We start from the raw sequence: 26,300 nt of genomic DNA, 5'->3' as shown, positions 1-26,300 counted from the left end.
TGAAGGTGGTTTTTGCACTGTGTATTTAGAAGCCCCTCTTTTAGAAGTGGCTGAGTTTTTGTGCTCTAACATTTCTGTGTGTCTCTGCCTGGCTGTGGATTGACTGTCTGGATTTGAAAGCGATAGGGTCTGGGAATGTCTTGACCCAGGGGAGGCGGTGAGACAGACACAGGCTGACCTGCATGTGGAGTGTAGGGGGAAGAGAAGCCCCTAGAGGCGAAGAGCCCTGGGTTGCTGCTATAAAACAATTGTCCCATCTCCTGCTGAGTGATTGAGAATCCAGACCCCCACTAATCAAAGGATGAAAGGTGTCACATGCAGGGAGGCACCCAGAACTAGTTTGAACAGGGGGTCAGTGCCCCCTGAACACAAAGACTTCAAAGCCATTGAGGGGGTATAACTATGAGAGCTGAAGCCCCTGAACTTTGGAGAATGGCTTGATCAAGTGTGAACAAGACTGGAGCTACTTCGTGGTCAAGAGGACCTTTGCCAAGGAAGAAACAACTGAAAAGACTGAAGGATAGGAGTGACCCTTGCTGTGTGTTCTGGGGCTGGCCCCCCAGTTTGCTGTTTTAACCAAGGAAAGGCTAAAGGGACTTTGCGGTTTGCTGTGTCCCCCTGCCTGAATGGACTTTGATGTGTGCCGTGTCCTGAACTAACTTATCCCCAAGGGCCCGAGGTGAGCTGGATCCCTGTTTCGGAAACACTGGAACACAAACGTTTCCATGAGTCTCAGCGGGCCTGTGGGTGCGTGCGTGTTGCAGCCTGAGACCCTCGTAAGGCGTGCCCTGTGATCGTGGGCACCTGTAGTCCAAGCAAGGATCAGCAATGTGGTGTGCGTGTGCTTCGTGCAGCCTGACCCCTTTGTGAGGATTGTCCAGTGATCCTGGTCACTGGAATCCAAGTGAATCTCATCAATGCTGTGTGTGTGTGTGTTGTGCACCGTGAGACCTTCGTGAGGATTTGCCCTGTTATCGTGTGCACCAGAGTTGAAGTGAGTCTCAGCGACGCTGTGCGCGTGATCTTCGTGCAGCCTGAGACCTATGTGTGGAGTGCCCAGTGATCGTGCACCCGAAGCTTAAGAAAGACTCGGCGACACTGTGTGCGTGTGCTCTGTGGCAGCCTGAGATCTTCGTAACTATAGCGGCCCGGACCGGCAGTCCTGGAGAAGCTGAGTTGCCGGCCTGAACCTGCCGTTGCCAATTCACAAAGTTACATTGGGGGCCCAGTCGCTGGACGAGGAGAGTGAGTTTGCGCCCCCCCCAGGTAACCTGTGTCGACTCCTGGGTCGGGCGCGGGCTCGGAGGGAGACGCTCTCGGCCTCTCTTGTGTCGGCAGCGCGAGCCCATGCTTCGGCTCTTATCGCAGCCCGTATTGCCAAGGGAGTGGCGGTACAAAGGCCGGAGTGCGGATCTGCACTTTTTGATTACATCATACCTGTGTTGGGGGCAACTGTTGAGAGGCTGACTGCGGGTCAAAAGGAGAGGCGGCGAGACTGCCTAAGGCACTGTTATCGGTGCCTGAGTGTATTACGCATTATTCCATATCTGCATAACGGAGTACCTGACTGTCGTATTACTCATTGCATTATTCCAGCATAACAAACTACCTGATTAGTGTATGACACATGGCATTTTATATGCATACCGAACTACCTGATTGTTGTATGATGCATTGCATTGTTACTGCATAACAAACTACCTCATTAGCTTATTGCGCATTGCATTATTCCTGCCTAACAAATTACCTGATTAGTATATTACGCATTGCCTTATTTAAGCATAACGACATACCGGGTGGTTATATTACGCATTGCATTATTTTACTTTGCACAGTGCCTAATTGTTACGTTACACATTGCATTCTTTTCACATTGCATTCTTTTCACATTGCAGTGTCTGATTGCTGTGTTACGCCTTACAGTAATTTTAAATTGCAAAAGTGCCTGATTCTTGCATTATGAACTGTATAACATATTAGGATTACAGGAGAATGTTTAGAAGTGCTCATTAATACCGCCGGAACTTACAAGGGTTGGCTGGCCTAGCAACCGGCCAGGAGAAAAAGTACACAACCTCATATGTTGGATTTATATTGTGTGGTCTTATCGTATATCTTTTTATATAAAGTTTATACTCTTTTTCATAAAACTTGTGTGGAGTCTATTTGTGGTGTCATCATTAGGTAGTTGTGAGCGTGGTTTCGAATACTTTACACATTTACCTTGAAGATAAGCCTGGCTGCTCGTGCCAAGCTACCAAGGGGGTGAGCGGGGCTATCTAATAGGGTGACCTTCCTTTCCCTGACATTGGAACGCGGGTCCCTACCTGGCCTAAGGTACCTACCTCTTCCAACCAGGGATCCCGGGTCCAACAGTGGTCAGGCTGCTCGGGTGCTGTAAAGTCAATAACATCACTGTAGGGTTGGCAGGCTCCTTCCCTCTCTCAGCAGTAGGTTGGAATTTTGACAATGCAGGTCAAAGGATAAGCTTCTTACAGCAAGACAAGACTCCAGATGATATCCTGTTACCTTTGGGAACCAGGGTATCAGGCAAACATCATGTCTGATTGCTGAGGAGTTCTCTAAGTACTATTTGGAGCACTCCTTTCCTTGGTTGAAGAGAAATTGGAACAGGAACAAGTGGGTCTGTGGCTCCCTCTTTTATATGCCGAAAGGAGATGTGAATTCTCTATCTGTAATTTCTGTACCGGCTAGGAGTGGTTCCTATATTAAGTGTCCATTCCCAGCTGTTCCCCAGAAACAGCACTTGTGCGGAAAGATGCTCCCAACAGCAGAGTAATCTCCAGCCTGAAGCACTCACAACATAGTTTCAATGAGGGAGGGGTGAGATTTCTGCACTTAGTTACCAACAGCCACACTGTGCAATGATCAGGGAAGAGAAAAAAGGCTTGTTTCAGGTAAAGGACCCTTCTCACTCTGAACAAGAAAAACATCAATCCTGCCCTTTACCTCTACCACCTATCAAATGTCAAAATTACAGCAGCAGTATAAAAGGTAGAGAGTAACCCTTTAACCACAAGGGAACTGGGTAAGTCACAGTAGATAAACAAAAATGTTCCCTTGGCGTAATTCTTCTAATGCTAAAGACTATCAAATGAGCTATCTCCCTCACAATCGCTATTATTAAGTGTGCATATATTCAGCAATTATCACATTCACACTTTAGAACCTTTTTGCTACCCGCCCAGTCGAAAGTAGAACCACAAAAGCACTATCTGCTTGCAAAATTTAACCTGACAATGTTAATTGCGTTTACATTCTTCTTTATTAAAAACATATAAACATTTTATCCTTAGTACATAAAAATCAATGTAGAAGCAATCTTTCTTGCACAGTCCTACAATGATGTAACACTATCACCATCAAAAACAATCTCCAATATACATTTAAAATACCACACATTTTTATTTGTTAAAAACACATTCTTGTATGCATATAAATAAATACAAAACCCAGAAAGGATTGTTCTTATATGTCGACGCGTTTTGGTGGATCCTGCTTTTTATGCACTACCTTCCTCAGGACAATTTTTTAAAAACACACAATACTCTGTAAATAAAAATAAAAAATGCATAGTCACTAATACATAGTCACATGTGTAACATCAATATTCTATCAATTTATAATTTCTTATGCTTTATTTACATTGTCAAGGACAACTGCCCCTAATTACTGTTTGTAGTCCTGCTTTCCCATGACCCCAGCGATTTTCTGTATCCTCATTCATTCATACCCCTACATTCGTGTCTCTATTTGTATTATCGATAAACATTATGCGTGATCATATTCCTTTTTAATGATATTGATCACTCTCATTCATACTGAAATTTTCACTGAAGTTTTAATCTAAATGTCTCTAGCTCTTCTTGATTCATACCTTAAGAAAAACTCTGTAACGTCCCTACGAAGGATCTAGGGAGGCAACGGTCTGCTTAATAGCCTTCTATGCTTCTAGAAGGAAAGAATATGTGTATAATCACTACAAGTTCCTCTATTTTCTAATTCCCTCGTTCTATCGAGGAGCAGGTGTGCACTAATCCAGATTTCCTGAAGTTAAATGTGGGACTTTTCATAAACTGTTAAAATCAGCATCTTGCGTAATTCCTTTCATGCTGGTGTTCATATAATGTAATCGCCTGGTGTTAACAGAAAGACAATCTGTTAGAATACTTACCCCCAATGTTGCCCTTATGATTTTATTTTTATTTAGTTCAAAAAGGCTTCACCGGTCCTCAGGTGTAATCCTACTCGCTCGATGGTAGGTATCAGGTAGATTTCAGCACCCTTTTTAATGGGGAACATCCTTTTCGACGCGGATTTTACACCGCAGTACTTTTAAAACGTGTCCATTACAACGCAAGTCGTAACCACGACTTGCGCTGGAGGGCGCTAGAGGATAAAGAATAGTAAATTTACTATTCCAACACCTTCCCTAGTATCCACGGGGACTGGTGTTGGAATAGTAAATGATATTATTTACTCTCCGCGCCCCCAACGCAAGTCGTGGTTACGACTTGCATTGTAAAAGACTCGTTGTAAAAGCACGCGTTGTGACGGTACGCGTCGTACCGTCATACATCCCTTCTTAATGCTTCAGGATTATTCAATTATCCCGGGGTGTTAATCTGTGAATTAGGACATATATCTTTGCTTATTTCTATTGCAATTTATGCATGAGGACCTCAAATGTCTCTGCCTACCATGCGCTCGTCCGCCTATGACCTTCCTGCATATCCAATGGATTCACAACCTATTTACCCATTTATGCTCCATACACTAATAAAATGTGTAATTTGAAATTTAAACGAACAGGGTTTGGCTAATTAAAACTCAAGGTTTGGTGACACTATTGTCTAAGATTTTTATAGCCCGTACTTGTGGTTCACATTTATCGGCAAGCAGTTAGTTCGTGTCATGCTGATGCATTACACTCGCCAGACGCCGTTACCGTCTGGCGTTTCAAATATACGGGGAATGACCACTGCCTCTGCCGCAGAGTGAATTCCGAATATTGGGGGACGACCTATTACTCAACATTTCTCATCTCCGTCTCCCCGCTAAACATTACCGGCCTATACGTACTGAGGTTTCCTATTATGACGGCTATTCCTCCTTTACCTATAGCCTACATCTGTAGCATTACAATTTCTCCAATGCGCCCTGCATTAACAGATGTTAAATACGCTATTTATTTAAACACAACGCGACATACTCTTCACCTCCTGTTAGTCTTGATACAGCCTTGCGTCACTCCAGGAATTTCGGCGAGGGTAATGGCACGCTGCAGATTCGGCATTTTAAATATTCACTCATGTCACGTGACCCTAGTTCCGGATGATCAATTTCCGGTCGGGTCCTTACTCTACAGCACCCTGCTTTCTCATTCGAATTAGTTGCCATATTGAAAACAGTATGCTCCCTATGATCCTCAATAGTACCCATCTTAATAAGCGCTCATACTTAAAGTCTGATGCTTTTACAGGTTGGTTACACAGTATGTGCACTACAGTGGGATACCTCATTGCTTATACATTGAAACAAGCCATTGACTACTTGCAGAGAGGACCCATCACTGATGAATTTATATCTCACAACTTCCAAACTTCCAGTTCTGGCCCAGCGTACAATCTCTTGCCAGTCGAAAGCTTTGCATCTCATCCTAATGTTCTTACTTTCTCCCAGCCTGAGGATTCTGAAAGAAACACTGTTTGAGTCAGTAAGACAGGAAGCATGATCTCTTTCATATTCGATTTGAAGTGTGTTGAGCACAGGTTCACTATGCATCTCAGCACACGCATATTGGCACACTTTTCAAGTCGGCATTGAAGTGCGTTGCAAGGGCCCTCTGATTGTCTCATTCATAGCTAGCGGTGCATGATGCAGGTCTGAAAAGGTGCACTACAAGAAAAAGATTAGAAGACCTGAATTAGGAATTGAGGATTTTGGGGAAAAACACGATAGTTAATGACATGAATCGGCGCTGTTGAAAATGAATAGGTAATTTGCTAGTAAAATAAGTCATTCGGGGGAGTGCCTGTGGATAAACTTACGAGCCACTAAAGGATATCCTTCCAGTACAAAATGGTATGCCTAGACAAACTTGAAAATGTTCCCACTTCGAATGTGTGCAGTACAGCGCACTACATATGAAAAGTGGGAAGTTAGGAGAAATAAAAGCCTTTCTACTTTTTAACACCTGCTTCAAAATGTGCTCATTTTGGTGCAAACCAGTCTATACCTCCCCCTGCTTCACCCACACCCCTCACCTGCAAATCATCGCACCCACCGAATACCACCCCACCCACTTTTACAGCAGAGCCCTCCACTAACGCTAGCATACCCCACCTCACCGCCCCAAATTCGCCCTCTAACTCCCCGCTCAACGCCTCGCCCATGGCCCACATCACGAACACTAACACCAAGACACCTCTTGACCTGATTCTATCCACCCTCCTACAACTCAAAGACTAGCTCCGCACCATCAAAGAACTTCTTCACACACCTCCCAGACATCGACCCTCAACGACCACCACCGTATCCAACAAACGACGCACTCTCCCCACAGTCCCTCGCACTCAACTCTCTCCGCACTGGCCCTCTATCCCCGCCCGCAACAACACCCACCGCCCCCGGCGTGCCCTTAACTCCCTGTCGGATCACGACGTATGCACCCTCCTCCGCTCTTTTGGCCCAGGACCGTTAAAACACATAACCCCCACTCACCTCCCCATACCCACTATTCTCTCAAATCCCCTTAGGCACCCAACCCTAAGCATCAGATGTTCTGTCCCAAACAACCTCAGAAAAGTCCCCCTATCGCTAGAACACTCGAGCTCCCCTCTCACCCCTAGACTCAAATGCATCCTTCTCAACTGCAGATCGGCCCAGAGACACTCCTCCGACATTGCAGATCTTGTCACATCAATGGATCTTGACCTAGCCATATTGACGGAAACATGGCTAACTGAAGCCTCCACGCCTATTATGGACATACTAGTTCCCCCTAATTACCACATCATCAGACTCGACAGGTCCGGCAAGACGGGCGGGGGAATCGCATGCATTTTCAGGAGCAATCTATCCGTCACCAAAGTCACCTCCCCCTCCCTCACTTTATGCCTCGATATCTCCAGCGAGGGCAAACCAGTATGTGCTCTACATCTCATCTATCACCCGCCGGGGGACAACCTCATCTTCTCTCAACAACTCATGGACACTATCACTTCCAACGCCGGTCGGCAGATCACTCAAATCTACCTGGGTGACTTTAATCTCCACTGGAACGATCAGAAAGACGCAGTGGTGAATAGTCTCAAAACTTTCCTTAATGCGCTTGACCTCACCCAAATATGCAACAGCTCAACACATGATAAAGGTTCGATAATCGATCTCATCATCGCCAAAGAGGACTCTACCCAACTGGGGTCAATCCAACCCTGTGATTGGTCAGATCACCACGTCATCACCTTCTTTATCAATGAAAAAGTCAAGCCCTCCCCGGCTCAACCCACCAAATGCAAGATCTGGAAAAGGGACATGAAGAATCTCAACCCTAACTCCCTATCTCCCCACACCTACAGGCTCCTCCTTCCTCCTGCTGGCGTCTCTGATGTTCAATCACTGACCGACCTCTACCTCGACTCTATGACCTCTATAATCAACGAAGCCGCCCCACTGCAACTAAAGAGAGTCTCCACCAAGAGCTCGAACCCTTGGTATGACGGCAGACTCAACGAAGACAGGCGTGCTATGCGATCGGCAGAGCGCACTTGGAGAGTTGACCCCTCATCACTACATCGCAAAAAGCTTAAGAACAAGAGAAATGCCTATTTTAGGAAAATCAAGCGTGCAAAATCTGACTTCTTTCGCCTCCAGCTTGACCAAGCGAAAAACCGACCAAGAAAATTGTTCGAACTAGTCAAAAGTCAAACAAAGCCGCAACCCTTACAATCAAACAACCCATCAAGCGATATCCCACACAGTGAAGACTTTTCCGCCTTCTTCAAGCTAAAGACCGACAACATAAGAAATGATCTCCTCAATGATGTAAGCATACACCCTGTTCACATCAGAATGTCTAACACCCAGCCAAAAAACAGCGCATCATGGGCTTCCTTCGACATCTACTCTGAAGAAGCAATACTCCGACTGCTCGGTACCTTGAAGCCCTCTAATCACCTCACAGACCCCCTGCCTGCTAACGCGGTAAAAGACTTCACCACCATGCTCCTCCCACTCTGGACTAAAATCATTAACAGTTCCCTTCAACAAGGTCTCATCCCTGATTCACTCAAGGTGGGGCAAGTCACGCCCATACTCAAGAAACCTACAGCTGACCCGTCTGACCTAAACAATTACCGTCCCATCACAAACATCCCCACCTTGGCCAAACTGCTGGAAAAATGTGTACAACTTCAACTAACAAAACACATTGACAAGTTTGATCTCCTCAACCCTCATCAATCAGGCTTCCGAGCGAAACACAGCACAGAAACGGCCATGACTCACATAATTGATGACGCCCTCCAAATCCTTGATCGCAATGATTCATGCCTCCTCATCCTTCTCCATCTTTCATCAGCTTTTGACACGGTCAAACACGAGAACCTCCTTGAGCTGCTAATCACTAGAATGGGTTTATCCGGGACTGTTCTCAAATGGTTCACTTCCTTCCTACATAACCGGTCTCAGAAGTTTAAGATCAACAATGTGTTGTCCTCGCCTGTGCCAGTAGATTTAGGCATTCCACAAGGATCCTCCCTCTCACCCACACTGTTCAACCTCATCATGGAACCACTTGCCACCTTGCTCCAAGCATCCAATGTATACTTCCATATGTATGCCGATGACACTCAACTCTACCTAAAGGTACAATCCCCGGATGATACCAAACTCCTGAACTACACTCTTATAAAGACCCAATCGTGGTTGGCCGACAATCACCTCAAACTAAATGCTCTGAAAACTGAGTTCCTTTTGATATCACCCCCTGCGAAATCTACCACCACCCAACTTTGGCTCAACCACCTAACAGCACTCAATGTCCGGCCCACCATCGTGGATTCCGCTAAATCCTTAGGTATCACACTTGACGCAAAGCTCAACATGCAACAGCACATTAGCAAAGCAACGAAAGGAGCTAATTTCCAAATCAACACATTGAGGAAGCTGAAACCCTTCCTCCCAGCCAAAGACTTCCAATATGCAGTACAAGCCCTCGTCATCCCCCGCATAGACTATGGAATTGTGACCCTCAGTGGTCTCCCTCTAGCAACAACCGCACCCCTAAGAGCCTCCTTGAACGCTGCCGCGAGACTCATTACTGGCTCAAGAAAACACTCTCGTATAAGCCCTGACTTGAAATCTCTGAAATGGCTGCCCCTTGAAGCCAGAATACAACTGAAAATTACTGTGATGACACACGCAGCCGTACACCACAAGGCACCTAACTACCTCACTCAAAAGCTGACTATATCAGGAGGTTCGAGATCCAATAGAAGTACAAACAATCTACTCTTGAAACCTCGCAGATTCCGGAAGGAAAAAACATACAAACGCTCCTTCTCAGGAATGGCACCGAGGATCTGGAACGCACTCCCTCCCGAAACAAGGCTTATCTCCTCCACGGCTTTCTTTAAGAAAGAGGTGAAAGCCATCCTCATGGCTAAGTTCACCTGAACTTTAATGTCTGTTGCTCAGAGACTTCGCACCGCTTGGGTATTACTGGTTACATGTTTGTCTAATGTCAAATAATGTCATATTATTCGTGATTTAGATTCGTTTATTCTTCTTGTTTGCCACAATTTCTATGATGGTTAGTCGAGCCTTTTATGCTACTCACTCACTATCTATTATTAGACTATTCACGGTAGCCTACTGACTCTCGATGCCCCTCCCCCTGCTCCCTGTAACTTTTAGATACTGTCATAAGCCATCCCTTTAGCCCAATTTCTCCTGATTTTTATCGTAGTTGTATGAAAGACTCTGTATCGTCTTATATTATCGCTTAATTGATTGTTTATTGATATTTTACTAGAACTTGACTGCTATCCGATCACGCTACTGAATTTTATATTGCACCCAATATTATGTTGCGTCACCCTCATGCTATCCTCACCCCTTGTTTCTGTGAAGCGCTCTGATATCTGTAAAGATCTTGTTCGCGCTATATAAAACTCGGAATAAATAAATAAATAAATAAATATTGGTTTTAGGTAGGATTTTGCTTCAAAAACTGTGGGTGGTTGCATGGAAATGCCCATATACAACCCATGGAACACCCCCTTGATGCCTAGTAATACAAAGCAGCCCCTTGCGCTGCTTTGTGTTATTTAGAGGAACCTTTCCAGTGCAAAACAAGTATTGTGCTGGAAAGTAAATCCCCCACCAAAAATCATTTTGTGCAGGTTTGTGTCACTTTTCCGATGCAAATCCAGAGCAATCTTTTGGTACAACTGGGGCAAAGTATGTGTAAACTCTGCATCTAAAGTGAAATTTTGCAGCACAATCTATGGCATTGTTTCTGGCATTTTTTCAATTTAAACATACACTGATATAAATAAGATTCCACTGTAGAAAATGAAAGTTAAGTACATTTTCGGCAAATGATAATCAACATTTTATTTACCAAGGAAATTGTATGTTTGTTGTGCAGGTGTGTACCAGAACACCAATTTATTACTCTGAACATCCCATGTATGTTTTAAATCGTGTCATGTATATGAGATTGCTTTTATGAATTTCTAAAATTCGAATAAAGATTTTTGAATTGAATTGTGTCTTCAATATTTGATGTACCTTGTGTTCATACTATTGGGCGCAGAGAAGCATCTCTTTCAATTAGGAAACAGGCCTGATAAACGTACAATACATCGTTCATTCATTAGAGTTGTGTCTCTCAAGGGAGCACATTTAAATTGAAAACATTTAATTTAAAACATTAATTTGCCATGTTCGGGGATCCTTATAAAACTGGCGAGTCCTTGTGAAAAAAAGTTTTCTATTTACAGTAGAATAGCACGTGTAATGTAAACATGAATTTCCCGCCATAAAAAACATAACAATTTCATGACTGAAGAACACTCTTTCTTCCACACATCTGTGGAGTTAATTTCTGAAGTCCGGTCTTAATTGATAATTCAAGTCCGCCCTGTAGCAGGACAGGGCTTGGGGAGAGGATGTAGCTTTACGGCTATAGCTGTCGGCCTCAAAATTGGGGAACTGGGTACGAGTTTTGGCAACAACGCTCAACATCCTGTAATTCTGGTCAAATCACTTAATCTCCCCGTGCCTAAAAAATGTGTCCAATCTGTAACGAAACTGGTGCTCATGGAAAGCGCTCTGATACCTGATATCCTTGGATCTAAGTTGCGCTATATAAAGCTCTCAACAACAAAAAAATTGCATCACAGGAGACCCATGTGCTCTTAAGCCTACAAGTCTGCCACCTTCCCTTACTGGGGATGGAGTTTACACCTGACAGCAAACCTTCTTGGGAGGCGGCATAGGATGACATTGACTTGAGACCCTGATAGCAACAAGAATATGGCTGAGGAGCTCAAACAAAGGCTGTCTCCAAAATAGATTTGATCCCCAAGCAATTTTATAATAGCCACAGTTAAGCAAAGTGTTTGATTTCAAAGGTAACATGCACTTTCTTATATTTTTATTCAGCAAACTGCAGCTTTTTCGTTATTTTGACGGGGGAAAAGATTGAGTTTCTCGTCCAGCCCAGCACAAGGCAAATGCTTATAGTTACTGTATTGCGTTTTGAGGAAGGAAAAAATCACCGGAGGAGGAACTTGAACATATAAGACAGAGACCACATAGAGAAATTATAGAGGAGAACATGGGATTTGGGGGAGTGCGAAATGGAGAGGGTTAAAACGTCTGAAGTGTATCGAATTGGGTGAGAGCACAAAGGAAATAGAAAGATTAGAGCAAGTAGGGAGAGGAAGGGCTCAAGCAGGGAGAGAGAATACCAGGAATGGAATGAGGAATATTTAAGGCTATTCAAATGAGGAGTTTTGGGGTGATATTTTAAGGAGAAGAGGCCTGTCATCTCACATTTGTAAACACCCAAGAGGCAGATTTGAGTTTTAAGAATGAGATGTATTGGCTAACGGAACTGCCTATTGAGGTACTAATTACGAGTAGCATGGTCCAGGGAGTTCAGATAAACTCAACCAAAATTACCATTTCTGGCAAGTTATTTCTCCCCTGTACCACTCTATTCTGAGTTAAATTTTGGAAATAGACAGGTGGTATCTCCCTAGGGATAACATTCCACTTGAATTGACCCAACAGTGGATTTTTAAGTGAGAGAGAGAAAAAATCAGAGAGTGAGAATGTCCATAAAGGTTACAAAATATCATCAGTTTAAATATATGGAGTCATCCTCTATGAAATGGTGAGAGCTGTGAATTGGGTAAAAACAAATCTCAAGAATGTAAAAACCCGGACTGGATTTGGAAAGAGGTAGGATGACCGAGGAAAGGTGTAAATAGATATCATTGCCTTCCTTCTAAGATTCATGATTGTCAGTATAGTCTGCCAGGGGCTGATTTCTAAACACTCACTGTGTAAGGAAGATAAGCCTGCATTAATCAGAGAAGTAAAGGTTGGGACTTCAACAGGTACATTCAATTTAGTAATAACACCCTCTATATGGTTTAATAACTCAATACGCTGTCTCAACTGGGCCTCAAATCTTTCTTTCAATGTAATCCTTGTTGTGGCCGACCAGGTTTCATTCAGAAGTAAAGAGTCAATGGTGATGTCTATCTGCTGCATTTCCATGTACGGAGCAATATTGCCACTCCGTACAGGGCTGTGCATAGTAGTGGTGAGGGCTGAAGCGAAGGATAAACCGCTTTCTGCCATTGCGACTTGTTTGGATATTGCACCCACTCCAAAGAGGGACCTAGGACTCGAGAATGAAATTAGACTTGACAAAGATGCCAATTTTACGCTTACCCATGACTACAAGAGGGATAAAACCTATAGGCAGACGTTTGTGTAGTCTCTGCTACCATCTGTTGGTTGTGCGCTAAGAAAGCGATTGTGTTGTCCATTTTACCCTAAAGTTGGCCCAAAGAGATTGACATCAGCAAGAGAAAGTGTTTTATGGTTATCTCCATTCAGATCATACCCCCACTAACTTTTAGCATAGTTATGTCGAGGCCTATTTACAGATTAATGCGTTTCAAGATGTTCTAAAGTCGAAACATTGGTGAGTGTTTGAGATCTGTTATAAAACAAATCAAGAAAAGTATTGAATTCTAAGTCAGAGGTCGGAATGGAACAGCATGCCTCCATCACTCTATTTGCAATGTGCATGCAATGTGAACCTTTTGCCTAAATGGGACAAGGGTCATAGTGCCACAATGTGAATGCGATATAGGGGAATGTATGTAAGGGTCTGGAGACTCCTGGGACTATAAAAAACAGTCAGAGCATATGTGCATCCTCTAGCAGCTCTTTAGTGCATTGGAAAGTTAGACTTTGCGTTCACAAAGTCACTTGCGCTTGTGCATCAGCACCTTGGTGAGTACATACTAAAAAAGTGTTTGGGGCCAACCCGTGGCCCCAACACGTGCTAGCTCTGTCTGGTTTTCCTTGTGTATCATATTATTAACTTTTCTGTGAATTCAAGACCTATTCAACTTGAAGTTCTAGCAATGGCTGGACATTGAGTTTATTGAATTTTGCATACTGTACCATGCTGTATCTATCACCATTTGGAGAGACCATTGAGTTTGTTACCCCAGGAGACCAGTCCCAAATGTCATAACTTAGCTATATAATGCTGATGTGTTGGTGGTCCTGGAACTTAAGTGATAAAACAATACCTGAAAGATATCGAAAATGCGGTGTTAACCATCCATTTAACTTTTTTTATATTTAGGGAATCTATCATGCAAAATAATTCCGCACTGTAAATGATGGGGAATAATTCATAGTTAGGCCTTTTTTCTGTGAAATAAAAGCTTTGCAACCACTGGCAAACATTAAGTATGAAGACTGAAACATGTAAGGTATAGAGGATACATACCAGGTAGCTTTTACTGACTATGGCTATCTGGTGACATCATAAATAATGAGCTGAAAGACCTAGTGGTTTGTTAATCGCATCAAAACTGCTAGGTGGCAATACTGGATCATACTACACATGGTGCTCATGTATTTTTTTATATGAATGTTTATTTTGCGGTAGTTAGTTGGAAAAAAGTTGTTTTCGAAAAGGTGCATCCAACAATGGGCACTGACTTGACTTGCAATGTTTAGATTTGGTCACCTTTCTTGAATACATAGTTGATAAAACATAGAGCAGTGCTGCGGGGTCAGTGAATTTATGCTATTCCGCTGCAGCAGGTTTTAACATATACTTAGGGATTTACCTTATTGCCACATAATTTGCAAACATTGCAGATTTCATAAAATTAAATTTTTGCTCTGATTGATCAAACATAATACTGCCAGAGAGTATGCTGCATAGTTTGCATTTTGTGCTGTATAATTGAGGAGATGACCTTGATGCATAGTTTGGTCCTCCATGCCACATAATCCTATTAGACCTGACCGTGTTAAAACTCTGCAGAGTGGTTTGGTGCTGTTCTTATGATAATGAAGTCTCTATTTCATAGCTGACCATGAAATATTTTCCATAGTGATATATGGATTTTCATACCGCTGCATTTTGTGCAATGTAGATATATATAACCTCTGATGTTTCTAGTTTAACAGTCCTGTTTTGACTGCTCTGATTTAGCCCTGGTTGCCTCTCTTAATTATCATATCTGAATGCCCAGATTCTTCTTTATTTTTTCAGATGGAAAACTTCATCCAGTATCTGAATGAGGCCACAATCAACTCCCAGATCTTTCCTCATGTGGTTCATGGGTTCCTGGACACCAACCCAGCTATCCGCGAGCAGACTGTGAAGGTGAGTTTTACATTCTAGCTTTACTGCAAAAAACATGCTGCCCGGTACCAGTTACCAAATCGGTTTCCTATTTCACATGCTTAAACTAGGGATATCAAAGGTAAAAGGAGCCATTTCGTCCATATACCTTCTTTAGCATCCCAAGTAACCTTTTACATTTAGGTTATATGTTACTTGGTTGTTGTAGGCCCCTGGAATTCTGCAACACTAGTGGGACCATATTTTGTGTCAAGGTTGGCTTAGGCATGTGTTAAAGGTAAGGCACATGGTACACCCAGGGAAGGCAAAATATGTGGCACATTCTGTGCATAATTTTCTAACTTGTTATGTGTTAACATGTACAGATAAGCCATTGATCTAAATAATTTGGAAAAGGAATAGGTTGCTTAAGAAAGTAAATCATACGCATTCTGAAGAACCTCCACAAAATTACATCCATCAGCAATTTAACATTTTGTCTGGCATATTAGAACAGAACCACCATTTTATTTCCTCTGTTCTACTTCAGCGGACTAGATGCTGAGAATATATCTGGAGGCTAGTTCTTGATTTCCCGAAGGAAAGGGTGACTCCTTAAAGCAGCTCCAATGCCACCCTGTACAGAAGAATGTATGTGAAAAATATCAGTCACCTCCTTAAGAGGATGCCAATTAGAATGAAAATCACACAAAGGGTAACTCTTGATGCTCTTGGTTGAAGATGAAGATTTATAATGAAGAGCTTAGCAAGGCATCTAACTCCTATCATCAAGAAGTTGAAAACCGCTTCATCTAGAAGTAGAATATAGTGGAAGTTCTAACTGCTAAAACCAAAAATCAGGGATAAAGTAGTGGCAAGTTGGCGAAAAATGCAAACAAAAGTAAGAAAACCATCCATTGTGATGCATTCTTCATTTGAAAATGCCTCCGTTTATGATTTCACCAGGAATTTACATCTTGGGGGAAAAAACTCTACTTTATTTTGGATTGGGAAACTCTGATAATTTCCTATGGATAGACCACGATCTTTGGAAGGGCAGTTTATAAAGCTGGTCTTCACTCTTTACTGAAAATCATGGCATTCGTTTGATACTTCGAAGAAGAAGCAAAAGTTTGACCTCCTTTGCTCAGTACTGAATAACAGAGTCCTATTGCTGCCACTCATGCCTAGTGCTCTAGATAGCTTGCAAGAACACTTCTCTGGGTGATTGTGAGCTTTGAGACACCAGAGTGGTCCAGGCAGCTTGCATGATCAGTAACTAGCCACTTGCTGCCCTGAAGCATACTGAAGTTTCCTTCCTCACATAAACGTGTATTAGTCTCTGTTAAGTTCTCAGAACAGATATGAAAACTTCTTGGTGTAAAATTGTTTGGGTTACACTCCGCAAACAATAAACCTTAATGTACACACTTTGAATAACGGGTGTGATTCTCTTTTTTTCTGTGAGTTCCAGGTCTGTTTTCAGGTTAACCATTTGTATTACACCTCCTTCGTTTAGCAAATAACTGATCACAACAGTACTTACAATTGAGTATTATGTTTGGTGCCACTAGATGTTGCTTTTAGATTCAAGATATTTGCACTTTAAAAAAGATTCAACATGTTTGGAATTCCATTAAACCTTTTAAAGCAATTGCTTTTTAGGTTTAAGCCTACCAAACAGCGCATTTGTATGGTTGTAAAAGCATGCTGTAGATATGCTGAAAGCTGACATAGGAATGCATTCCTTCCATTGCTTACCATTGGCTTTGTGTTTTGTCAGCCACATTTTCTTGTGTTCTATTCAGTGGCTTTGTTTTAGCCAATCCCGCAAACCTTTGTCCCTCCCGTGGAGCATAGCTTGTTCTACCACCTTTTGGTTAGCTCCTTGTACTGTTCCATGAGCGCTCCCTTTTCTAGAACTTATGTTTTCTTGTTGTAAAGCAGTTCATGAGTGTATTTGTGTTCTAGCCATCTCCCTTGTACGCTTCTCTTCTCTATATGCTCTATGTCGCTAGTGAGAACTGTGGACTTTTGTGCAACCCCCCTACTCTTCCTGCAGCACTCCATGTTGCAGTCTCGTTTGTGCCCACACTCAAGATTAATGAGCTGAGGATGCTGTGCAGGGATAGATGTATTTTTCCAGGAATCACTGTCACTAATAAGGATCTCGAGAAAGCGCTCAGAGCCTGAGAGGAAGCAGGAAAGCTCAGGCTCAGCTGAAGGAGTCAATCACCCCTGAGAATAGGGATGAGGATAATGTCATTGATCCTTCTGAAACAGAGGGGGGCCAGGAAAGTGTGGTCCCCACACGTTGTTTAGGAAAAAAATACCTGCCTGGGTGTGAAAGGAGCTCCATTTCTGAAAGGAGACCTAAGAATTTGGGAGCCCAGCTCAGCCTCTTGGAGATTTAGGAGAGAAAGCTGGCCCTGAAGGAAAGGAGCCCGGCCCTGGAGGAGAAGAGGGTCAAGCTGGGGCTGAAACCCCAAAGACATGGTGACTGCACCAAAAATCCAGAGATCATTGCAGAGGGTGCCAATGATCCCAGGTTGCCCAAAGGAATTGTGCCTAAGTATGTGGTGCAGGTCAACATAGATAAGGGGCTGGCATCCTATGTAAGAGCTCTCTGCATGAGAAGTGTGGGTGCACAACATTGAGGGTCTTTGACACCACAGTAGGGTGAGATAGACTGCTTACACTAGAGGATGAGGTGGCAGAGTCGTACTCTAACATGAGAGAGGCACTCATTGAGCTAGTTGGACACACCCCAGAAGAGTACAGTCTCAAATGTATTAACACACACAAGGGGGCAACACAAACCTGGATGGATTTTGTATTCACCTCTGTGACATTACTGGAAGGCTGGATCAAATGTAGCAGAGCAGATACATTTGAGGGGATTCATCATTTGATGGTAAAAGAGCATATAGTAACAATTGACCTCCGAGAAGTTACACCAGCATTTGTTGGATTTGAGGCTATTTATACCGAGAGAGTTGGGGAAGATGACTGGTAAATGGGTACACACTAGGGTGCCAAAGAGGTCTCAAGGTAGTGAGCACACAAAGGTGTGACAGGCCTACCTCCAGGGGACTGATGGGGCCAAGCTTAAAATGACAGAAATGCCCAAAGACTCACTAAAAGAAGTATAAGGTGGGACCCCAGAGTAGCATCCCAATCAAAGGGGAGGGGGTATCAGGGAAAGAACTAAGAACCAAAAAAGGCTGGGGTGTGCTATGACTGTAGGCAGCCAGGGCACAAGAGGGGTGGTTCTTCATGCACCAAGAAGTAACTCACTGGTGACAATCCAAGGGTATTGCCAGCGTAGGGATTGTGGTACAAGTTGTCATTGGAATATGCTAGGGTTACACTAAATCCATATTAGTCTCCCTGGGTGTGGAGGAAAGTGAACTCTTGGCTCACTTGCCTGCCAGTTTAGTAACGTACAGACAGTGGCCAAGAATCAATGGGAATGAAGTCCGGGCCTTGAGGGATACAGGTGCCAGCACTACCATGGTTATGGCAAAGCTGGTTTCCCAAGTTCAGGTAATCCCTGATGAGGTGCATCAGATAGTCAACTCTGACAATGTAACAAAGTCACATCCCATAGCTGTGGTAAACTTTGAGTGGGTGGGGTTACTGGCCCTAGTAAGGTAGCTGTGTCCCCTGCCACCCCAGTGGAGTGTATACTGGGCAACAACATTGACACTTCTGACTGGGCAGGGTTGGAGAGAAGAATTAATGCAGCAAGGTTAGGTCTCCCTGAGTGGATCTGTCCCTCCTCTATAGCACAGAAGGCCTTATGAGATAGCCAGAAAGTGGTGGACCCTAAAAGAATGGCCCAACTCCCTAGTTCCAAGGGGAGAGGTAGGAATTCTGGCAAGGCCGCTTCCCAAGTCCACAGGACCAGAAGAAACGTAACCGTCAGGGGGAAGACCTGGTCTCTGAGCAGGAAGGTGCTTCTTTAAGAGATCTGCCAGGCCGAGCAGAACTCCAGGGAGCAGGTGGTTCCTCCAGAGAGCACCAAAGCTTGGGACAAAAGACTTTTTCCACTCTTGCGGGTCTGAGACAGTTGGCTTGTCAAACAGGAAGAAGGTGAGTTCTGGAGCCAGGAGCTTGTCAAGCACTGGTATGACTAGGGGTACCAGGAAGGACAACTGGTATGGATGTTGGAGCCTGTAGCACTCAGGGCCCTCCAAGATGAATTGACTGGGCCATGCCCTATCTTGGAAATGAAAGGTGAAGTCGCATACTTGGTTGATTTAGAAACCCCCAGTAACACTCATGGTGAAATATTTGAATAGGCTAAGCTTCATCATGACAGAGTTGCTATCACTATGCTCATGGTGACAGATGGTGAAGAAGAGGAGAAAAGTAAACCTCTACAAGACCTGTCTACCAGTGTCAAAGGTGGCACAAGGGATGGAGTAGTACTCTCTTCCACTTTGTCCTAGAGCAACAGCAAAAGCACTGCTACAATTTGCTCAGTTTGCTGAACTCTTTCCTTGACCCCAAGTTTGACAACATGGTTCTCCCATGATGTGGACACTGGTGACAGTTTACTTGTCAAAAACAAGATATGCAGGATGTCAGACTAGGTTAAAGCTTTTTTTTAAATGTTTTTATTTGTTTTATTGACTTTTTTCAAAAGAATCATCCATCACAATCATAGGCATGTCAAAATCAGCCGTAAATATGAAGACTGTGTACATAGAAGCGGAGCCAGGATTATACGGAGAAAGGAAAAACACCTCTTCCACATGACAATATCACAGAACTACAATATCTCGCCCCAGGGGGGTTCAATAGTCCCGGGTTTGCTGTTAGCCACCAAACTGTCCAGGGGCCTCCAGAGGTCACTCCACCCGTGTCGATTCCTTCTCCCTGCTCATTGTATATCAGGTCTGTTCAGTCGGCATGGTGTTGTCAAAGTCCCCAGTTCATGCATCTCTATTCGTCGGACCAGTATCGCCCTCATCATCTGTATCATTGTCTGTCTGCCGTCTTATCTAGAAACATGGACTAGACGTTTTTGGGCCTGTTACGGGGTGGTAGTAGGTCACTACAGAGCTCTGTTTGTGTACTGCAATATATCATTTCCTGAGTCCACTGTGCAAGGGTAGGAGCTAGCCCTCGCATCCATTTTATGGCGATGCAACGCTTCGCGAGGAGGAAAGCCATGTCTACTAGTAGTCTGTGCACTCGCCGTAAGGGTTTGGAATAGCCCAATATGGCCAGCAATGGGTCTGGTGTCCGTGTAAGCTGTGTGATTTCGTTCACTTCCTTATATACTAAGTGTCAAAATGTTAGGATAGTCGGACAAGACCAGGCAATGTGTAAAAAATCATTGATGTGCTCCCCACACCTCTCACATCCAGGACTGTCCCTCAATCCATATCTGTGTAATCTCCCAGGACTATAATAAGTCCTATTTAGGTATTTAAAGTGCAGTAGTCTATGGCGGCCATTCAGTGATACTCTTCTTGTACTCGTGCAGCAATACTTCCCCCAGGTCGATCTGCAGGTCTGATTGCCAAGCGAGTCTCGGTTTAGCGTATTCCGCTGTACTCTCAGAGAGGGCTATGCGATATAAGTTGGTTATTAATTTAGAAGGGGTCTTAGCATTGACAACATATTAGAAGGCTGTAATTGTTGGGGGTTCCTCTAAGTCTTCACCTAACAGGTCCCTGAGAGCTTGTCTCACTCTGTAGAACTGGAAGCGCGATAAAAGTGAATGGGGATTGTCATCAGTTTCAACCTCGTCCCAGCAGCGGGCTCGGCCCTCTGTGAACAAATCGCCCATGGTATGTATTCTTAGCGCACTGAGCGCTTCTATGACTCCTTTATCCTTTCATTGAGGCAGCCAGGCGCACCAAGTAATGTGTGCCTTGGGAGCATAAAGTAAGCTGCATGCTTGTGTGTCCATCATGTGATGCCACGCGTGAGTGACTGCAATCAAGGAATCTAAGTAGTCCGTTCTACGGTCTCTGGGTTTAGCCAGCAGTGCGGGTAGGGGTGTTGGGTCCGCAACTATCGTTTTGATGCGTATGTGAGGTATATCCGCCGGGCCGTGTATCCAATGATAAGCGTGTGCGCTTTGCTCCGCGCGGTAATAAAGCTCCAAGTCCGGAGCATTCAGGCCTCCCGCTGCGTATGGTCGCACCAGAATCTTCCACGCCACTCTGGGCTGCTTCCCAGCCCATGCCAGTCGGACCATTAAGGATTGCAGATGTCTGAAAAAGTGACTCGATAACACCATCAGGATGTTACTGAATAGGAACAAGAAGCGCGGCAGCACTATCATTTTCATAAGGGAGATCTGTCCCAGTAGAGACAGGGGAAGGGCTATCCATTTATCAATATCCTCCTCTAGTTTAGTGACTGCCGCCCCATAATTCTCTCGCAGGACCACCTCTGAGTTCGTGCGTACTTGGATCTCCAAGTACCGGACCAAGTCCGTAGTCCATTGGATGGGGTATTCCGGGTCTAAGGGTCGCGTAATTGGCGCAAGCGGGAACATGAGGGACTTCTTCTAATTAACATGGATGCCCGAAAGAGAGCTGAACAAGACCACCCCTCACAGCACCGCGGGTAAATGCGCTTCCGGGTCTCTGACGGACAAGAGGGTGTAGTCAGTGTACGTAGACACGATCAGATTATACGTAGGGAATCTAATTCCCCTATGACAATGGTATTCGCGCAGAGCTCAGGCAAGCGGTTCAGCAGCCAACGCGTATAGGATAGGGGATAGAGGGCACCCCTGTCTTGTGCCTCTCCCTCTTTGTATAGGGTCTGTGATGAGAGAACCTATTCGTATGCGAGCCGACGGGGAGGTGTACTGTGTGGACAGCAGCCGCAAAAACAGCTCGCCCACCCCCATGCGACTCAAAACCAATCTCAGGAAAGGCCATTCAACTGAATCGAAGGCCTTTTCCATATCAAGAAAGACCACAAGGGCAGGAACTTCTGGGCGAGTATGCTGGAATGCCGCGAAGACCGTCCTCAAATTGTACGTAAGGTTACGAGTGGGGACAAATCCAGCCTGTTCCGGGGCCACCAATGAAGTTACCATGGGGCTCAGGCGGTTGGAGATCAGTTTAGCGAAGCTCTTCGCGCCAACGTTCAATAGCGACAGAGGTGGTACGAAGCGCAATCCCCCGGATCTTTTCTCGGCTTAAGGATAGCAACCAGAATAGCCTCCCGCAGGCAGGGAGGGTGGCATAGTGCCCTTATCTGCCATATCCTCACAAGGGGTGAGCAGATGGGGTATCAATAGGTCGGATTGTGCCTTGTAAAAGGCGACAGTGAGGTCGTCACTACCGGGCGCACTACTAGCTTTCATAGCCGGCAATGCCCACACTATTTCCTCCCGCTCAATTGGGCGCGCCAAGAACTCTCGGTGTATATTGGAGAGCCCTGGGAGCTGTATGTGGGTTAAGTAGTCAAGTATGCGTTCCTCCGAAGCGGGCCCACGCGAGGCATACAGCGTCGCGTAATACTCCCGGAAACACTCCGCAACTAGATCATCCGAAAGCGGCTCTTCCGTCTCTGATGTTCTCATGACAGGGGTCATCATTCTGCCTCTGCTCCTTTTAGCCAGTTGAGCGAGAACCACGCCGGGGCGCTCCCCCTCCCCATACGATCTAGCTATCCCATACTTTCCTAAGTGCTTGACTTCTAAGTCAGCCTCCTCGTGGAATTCCTTTATCGTATGAGCTAGTTCTTGTGCAAGGGCCTCACTGCTATCGGTCGCTTCTGCTCTATTGATGCAAATTTGGTCTCAAGGGTGCGCAACCTACCCCTGATTGACTTGAGGACCCCGAATGTGTGGAGATGGTTATCCCCTGTATATACACTTTGAACGTCTCCCATATTGTCTGAAACTAATCTACAGAGCCCACATTGGTATCGAAGAATAATTCAATGGCTGTCGCCAGCCTCTCTTTGAAGGAGGCATCTAGTAAAGAATATGGTGGGAAGCGCCAGGCAAACGGTGGGATGCGGCATGCCGGAGCAGTTATTATCAGCAATATAGATGAGTGATCTGAATAGGTACGGGGCAATATAGTGCAGGTCGGGATCGCCTGGGTGAGTCGTGTGGTGGCAAGCCAATAGTCTATCCTTGTGTGGATGTTATGTGGGGCCGAGTAATGTGTGTATCCTCCTTGTGTAGGGTGTCTGTTTCTCATACGTCGCATAAGTTCAATCTAAGCATTTGCGTCTCTAGTGTACGAGAGGAAGCCGATGGATGTCACTCGGGCCATCTGATCTGTCAATTTTTTGTTTGTATGTATTTTATTCGTTTTTTCAACAATTAGAAACCACTTACAATTATGCATATTGTAAATGAAGGTTAAATCATTCAGTCAGTTTAGCAGCTTGATCACATTATAGGGTTACAATAAATCATATCCAATTAACGTTCCCATCTCACTTTATACCTCAATGTGGTTGGCGGAGTGCCACCTAAGGTGGTGTGTAGTGCATATCATGTGATGCTGCTCTGCATTACCAATATCGCGGTCTGGAGTATGAGGATGAGAGGTGGCGCGAGATGGCATGGTCGCGTAGCGACGCCCCTGCCCCTAATCTTCCCCATCCGTCCATATGTGGCTTTTCTATCCAGTGCATTGGTGATGCAGGGGTATCAATTGTCAGATAGTCTTCGACAATTAATTCAATATATACCAGATTGTAGCAAATCTGTCCATGTTGGGGATGTCAAAATGCCTCAACAAGGAATGCTAGAAAAGAGGCCGCTTGGGACCAAATGAAGAAAATGAAGAGAGGAAAATATCCCCTTAAACAACATGAAATAATGGGGGGGGTATGAACAAAAGGGAAAAGATGTGAATGCGTCATAATGAATGTCAATGAGTGGCCGTGGAGTTCTGTCTTTGAGTCCTTAATCATATGGCCGTGCGGTGGGGGTCTTGCGGGGTGTGGGTCTCTTTCAGAAGGGGGGGAAGGGGGTCATCGGCGGCCAGTTGTAATCAGGGCGCCGGGGTCGTGGGCATGTGGGTGTTAAGCAGTGATTGTGATGCAACACCGTGTGAGTGTCCCTCTGTGTAGGTAGACATCGCTCCCAGTATCGCGCTCAGGTCGTGTGGGTGGCATCGCGGGTGTGCGCTTCGCTGCTGTGTCTTGTGTACATGGCCGGCTCTGTGAAGGCTGTGATTACGTTATTCCCTGGTCTAGACTCGCAAGCGTCGACATCCGTGGCAGTGTCTCCCAGATTCCTGCCGCTGAGCCAGCCCGACACCCATTGCAGCTGTGCCGCCAGATAATATAATTCCAGGTTGGGGACCCCAAGGCCCCCAGCTTCCGTGGGCGCGTACAACTTCGTTAGTGCTACACGGGGTCTCCCGGTGTTCCAGATTAGGCTCCGGAGTAGGGTCTCCAGCTCGCGAAACACCCGGGCCGGTATATATGTAGGAATATTGGCAAAGTAGTACAATAGTCTCTGTAAGACTATCATCTTCGTCAGTGCTACTCTGCTAGGCACATTCAGAGAAAGCGTCTTCCAGAAGGCCATCTGTGCGTGCAGCGAGGAGATGGTGAGCGTCAGGTTCCCCTCCAGTATATCTGTCGGAGTCCTATAGATTCGTATCCCTAAGTACCTAAATGTGGTGGGGTACCAAGCGAGTCTTCCATCGCTAAGGCTGATTTCACACTCCTGCGTTTCCGGGCTGAATGGATATGCACCTGATTTGGCCCAGTTGACCTTCAATCCCGACATGGCTTCGAAGGTGCTAAATATTGTCGATAAGGACTGGGGGACACATGTCAGATCTCTGATATATAGGAGCAGATCGTCCGCGTACAATGAGACCACATGTGTGCCGTCCGCTAGTGGGATTCCCCTCTCTGCGCCTCGCGTTCTCAGCAACGCCGCTAAAGGTTCTATGGCCATGGAAAAGAGCAGCGGAGATAGGGGGCAGCCCTGTCTGGTCCCCTTGCACACTCGGACAGTGTCCGATAGTAGCTGTCCCGTGCGTACACGCACAGTGGGCCGCCGGTATAGTAACCCAACCATCTCGATATAGTCGTCTCCAAGATCATATTTTTCCAGTATTGCTCTGAGGTAGGGCCGCTCTACAGAGTCGAATGCTTTTTCAAGGTCCAGTACTAGGCACCCCGATCTCGGCCAGCGTTGGGTGGCATATGTCTGCACTCTGAACAGTCTGCGTATATTGGAAGAGGTGCTGCGTGTGGGTACAAACCGTTTTGGTCATGGTGAACAAGGGCGGGAACCAAGGGAGCTAGTCTTTGGGCTAGGGCGGCGGCCAGTATTTTGAAGTCTGTGTTAAGCAGGGCCAGTGGGCGATAAGAGCCCAGGCATGCGCCGTCTCTGCCGGGTTTCAGGATGGAGATGAGATTGGCTTCATTCAGCGTGAGGGGGAGAGAGGAGTGGATGTATGACGTTACAACGCATACTTTTACAACGCATTTCATTACAACGCATAATGCTTTTGGGCGCTGGATAGTGAATAGTTTAATTTACTATTCCAACTCCAGTCCCCGTGGATAGTAGGGAAGGTGTTGGATAGTACATTAAACCTATTCCCTATCCTAGAGCGCCCCCAAGCGCTATGCGTTGTAATAGTTTGCGTTGTAAAAGTTGCGTCGTAATGGTAGTGCGTTGTAAAAGTTTTGTTGTAAAGGCTGTTCACCGAGAGGAGTCTTCCACCGCAGCCGTGTACATTTTAAGCAGTTCGGGGATCAGGATGTCAGAGCAGGCTTTATAAAATTCGGCAGGCAGTCCATCCGGGCCAGGGCATTTGCCATTAGATAGGTCAAAGATAGCAGTGCGCAGTTCATCAGGTGTGAGCGGCGCTCCGAGGTCGCCTTGTTGCGCGATGGTCAAATGTGGTGTCTGTATGCCCGAGAGATACTCTGAGATATCCGTCTCGGGTACTCGCAGCTAGGAGCGGTACAAAGCTCGGTAATGGTTCGTAAATGCCTCGTGTATTCTGCTCTGTGTGTATACCACCCCACCCTCATCAGGACATATTGCAGTCACTTGTTTAATGAGCCAGGCCAGCAGTCTCCCTGGTTTGTCACTGTATTGATGTGTGCGTGCCGAGTGTGCTGTATAGTTGATGTGGCGGAGTCACTCCAGCAATCTTGCATGTTCTGCGCGAGCCGTGAGTAATGGTCCCTCATCTCCGTCCTCTGCCTCCTGTTCCTGCTGGAACAAGTCAGATTCTACTCGTCTTAGGTCTCTCTCTAGTTGTGTCCGCATGTGTCCTTGTGTACCCAGGCAATGTCCCCTGATCACGACCTTGAAGGCGTCCCACTCGATCTGGCGGCTGGACGACGTGCCCGTGTTTTCCTCAAAGTATTGTGCGGTCTGCGTAAGAAGGGAGTCCCGGAA

General features: G+C 45.3%; 1 protein-coding gene across 2 annotated transcripts in view; it reads left to right on the top strand.

Moving 5' to 3' along the window:
• The window catches only part of SCYL1 (SCY1 like pseudokinase 1), a 990,258-nt gene that overhangs the window by 335,058 nt on the left and 628,900 nt on the right, over nt 1–26,300 (top strand). For both annotated transcript variants that reach the window (XM_078660868.1, XM_078660869.1), the window contains exon 9: nt 14,852–14,965. In XM_078660868.1, the coding sequence (XP_078516994.1) occupies nt 14,852–14,965 (114 nt within the window). The remainder of the gene's footprint in view (nt 1–14,851; nt 14,966–26,300) is intronic.

Source organism: Lissotriton helveticus, chromosome 9 (assembly GCF_964261635.1).
Source record: "Lissotriton helveticus chromosome 9, aLisHel1.1, whole genome shotgun sequence".
Lineage (NCBI taxonomy): Eukaryota > Metazoa > Chordata > Amphibia > Caudata > Salamandridae > Lissotriton > Lissotriton helveticus.
The sequence above is the reverse complement of the archived record's forward strand: the minus strand, read 5'-3'. Positions and strand labels throughout refer to the sequence as shown.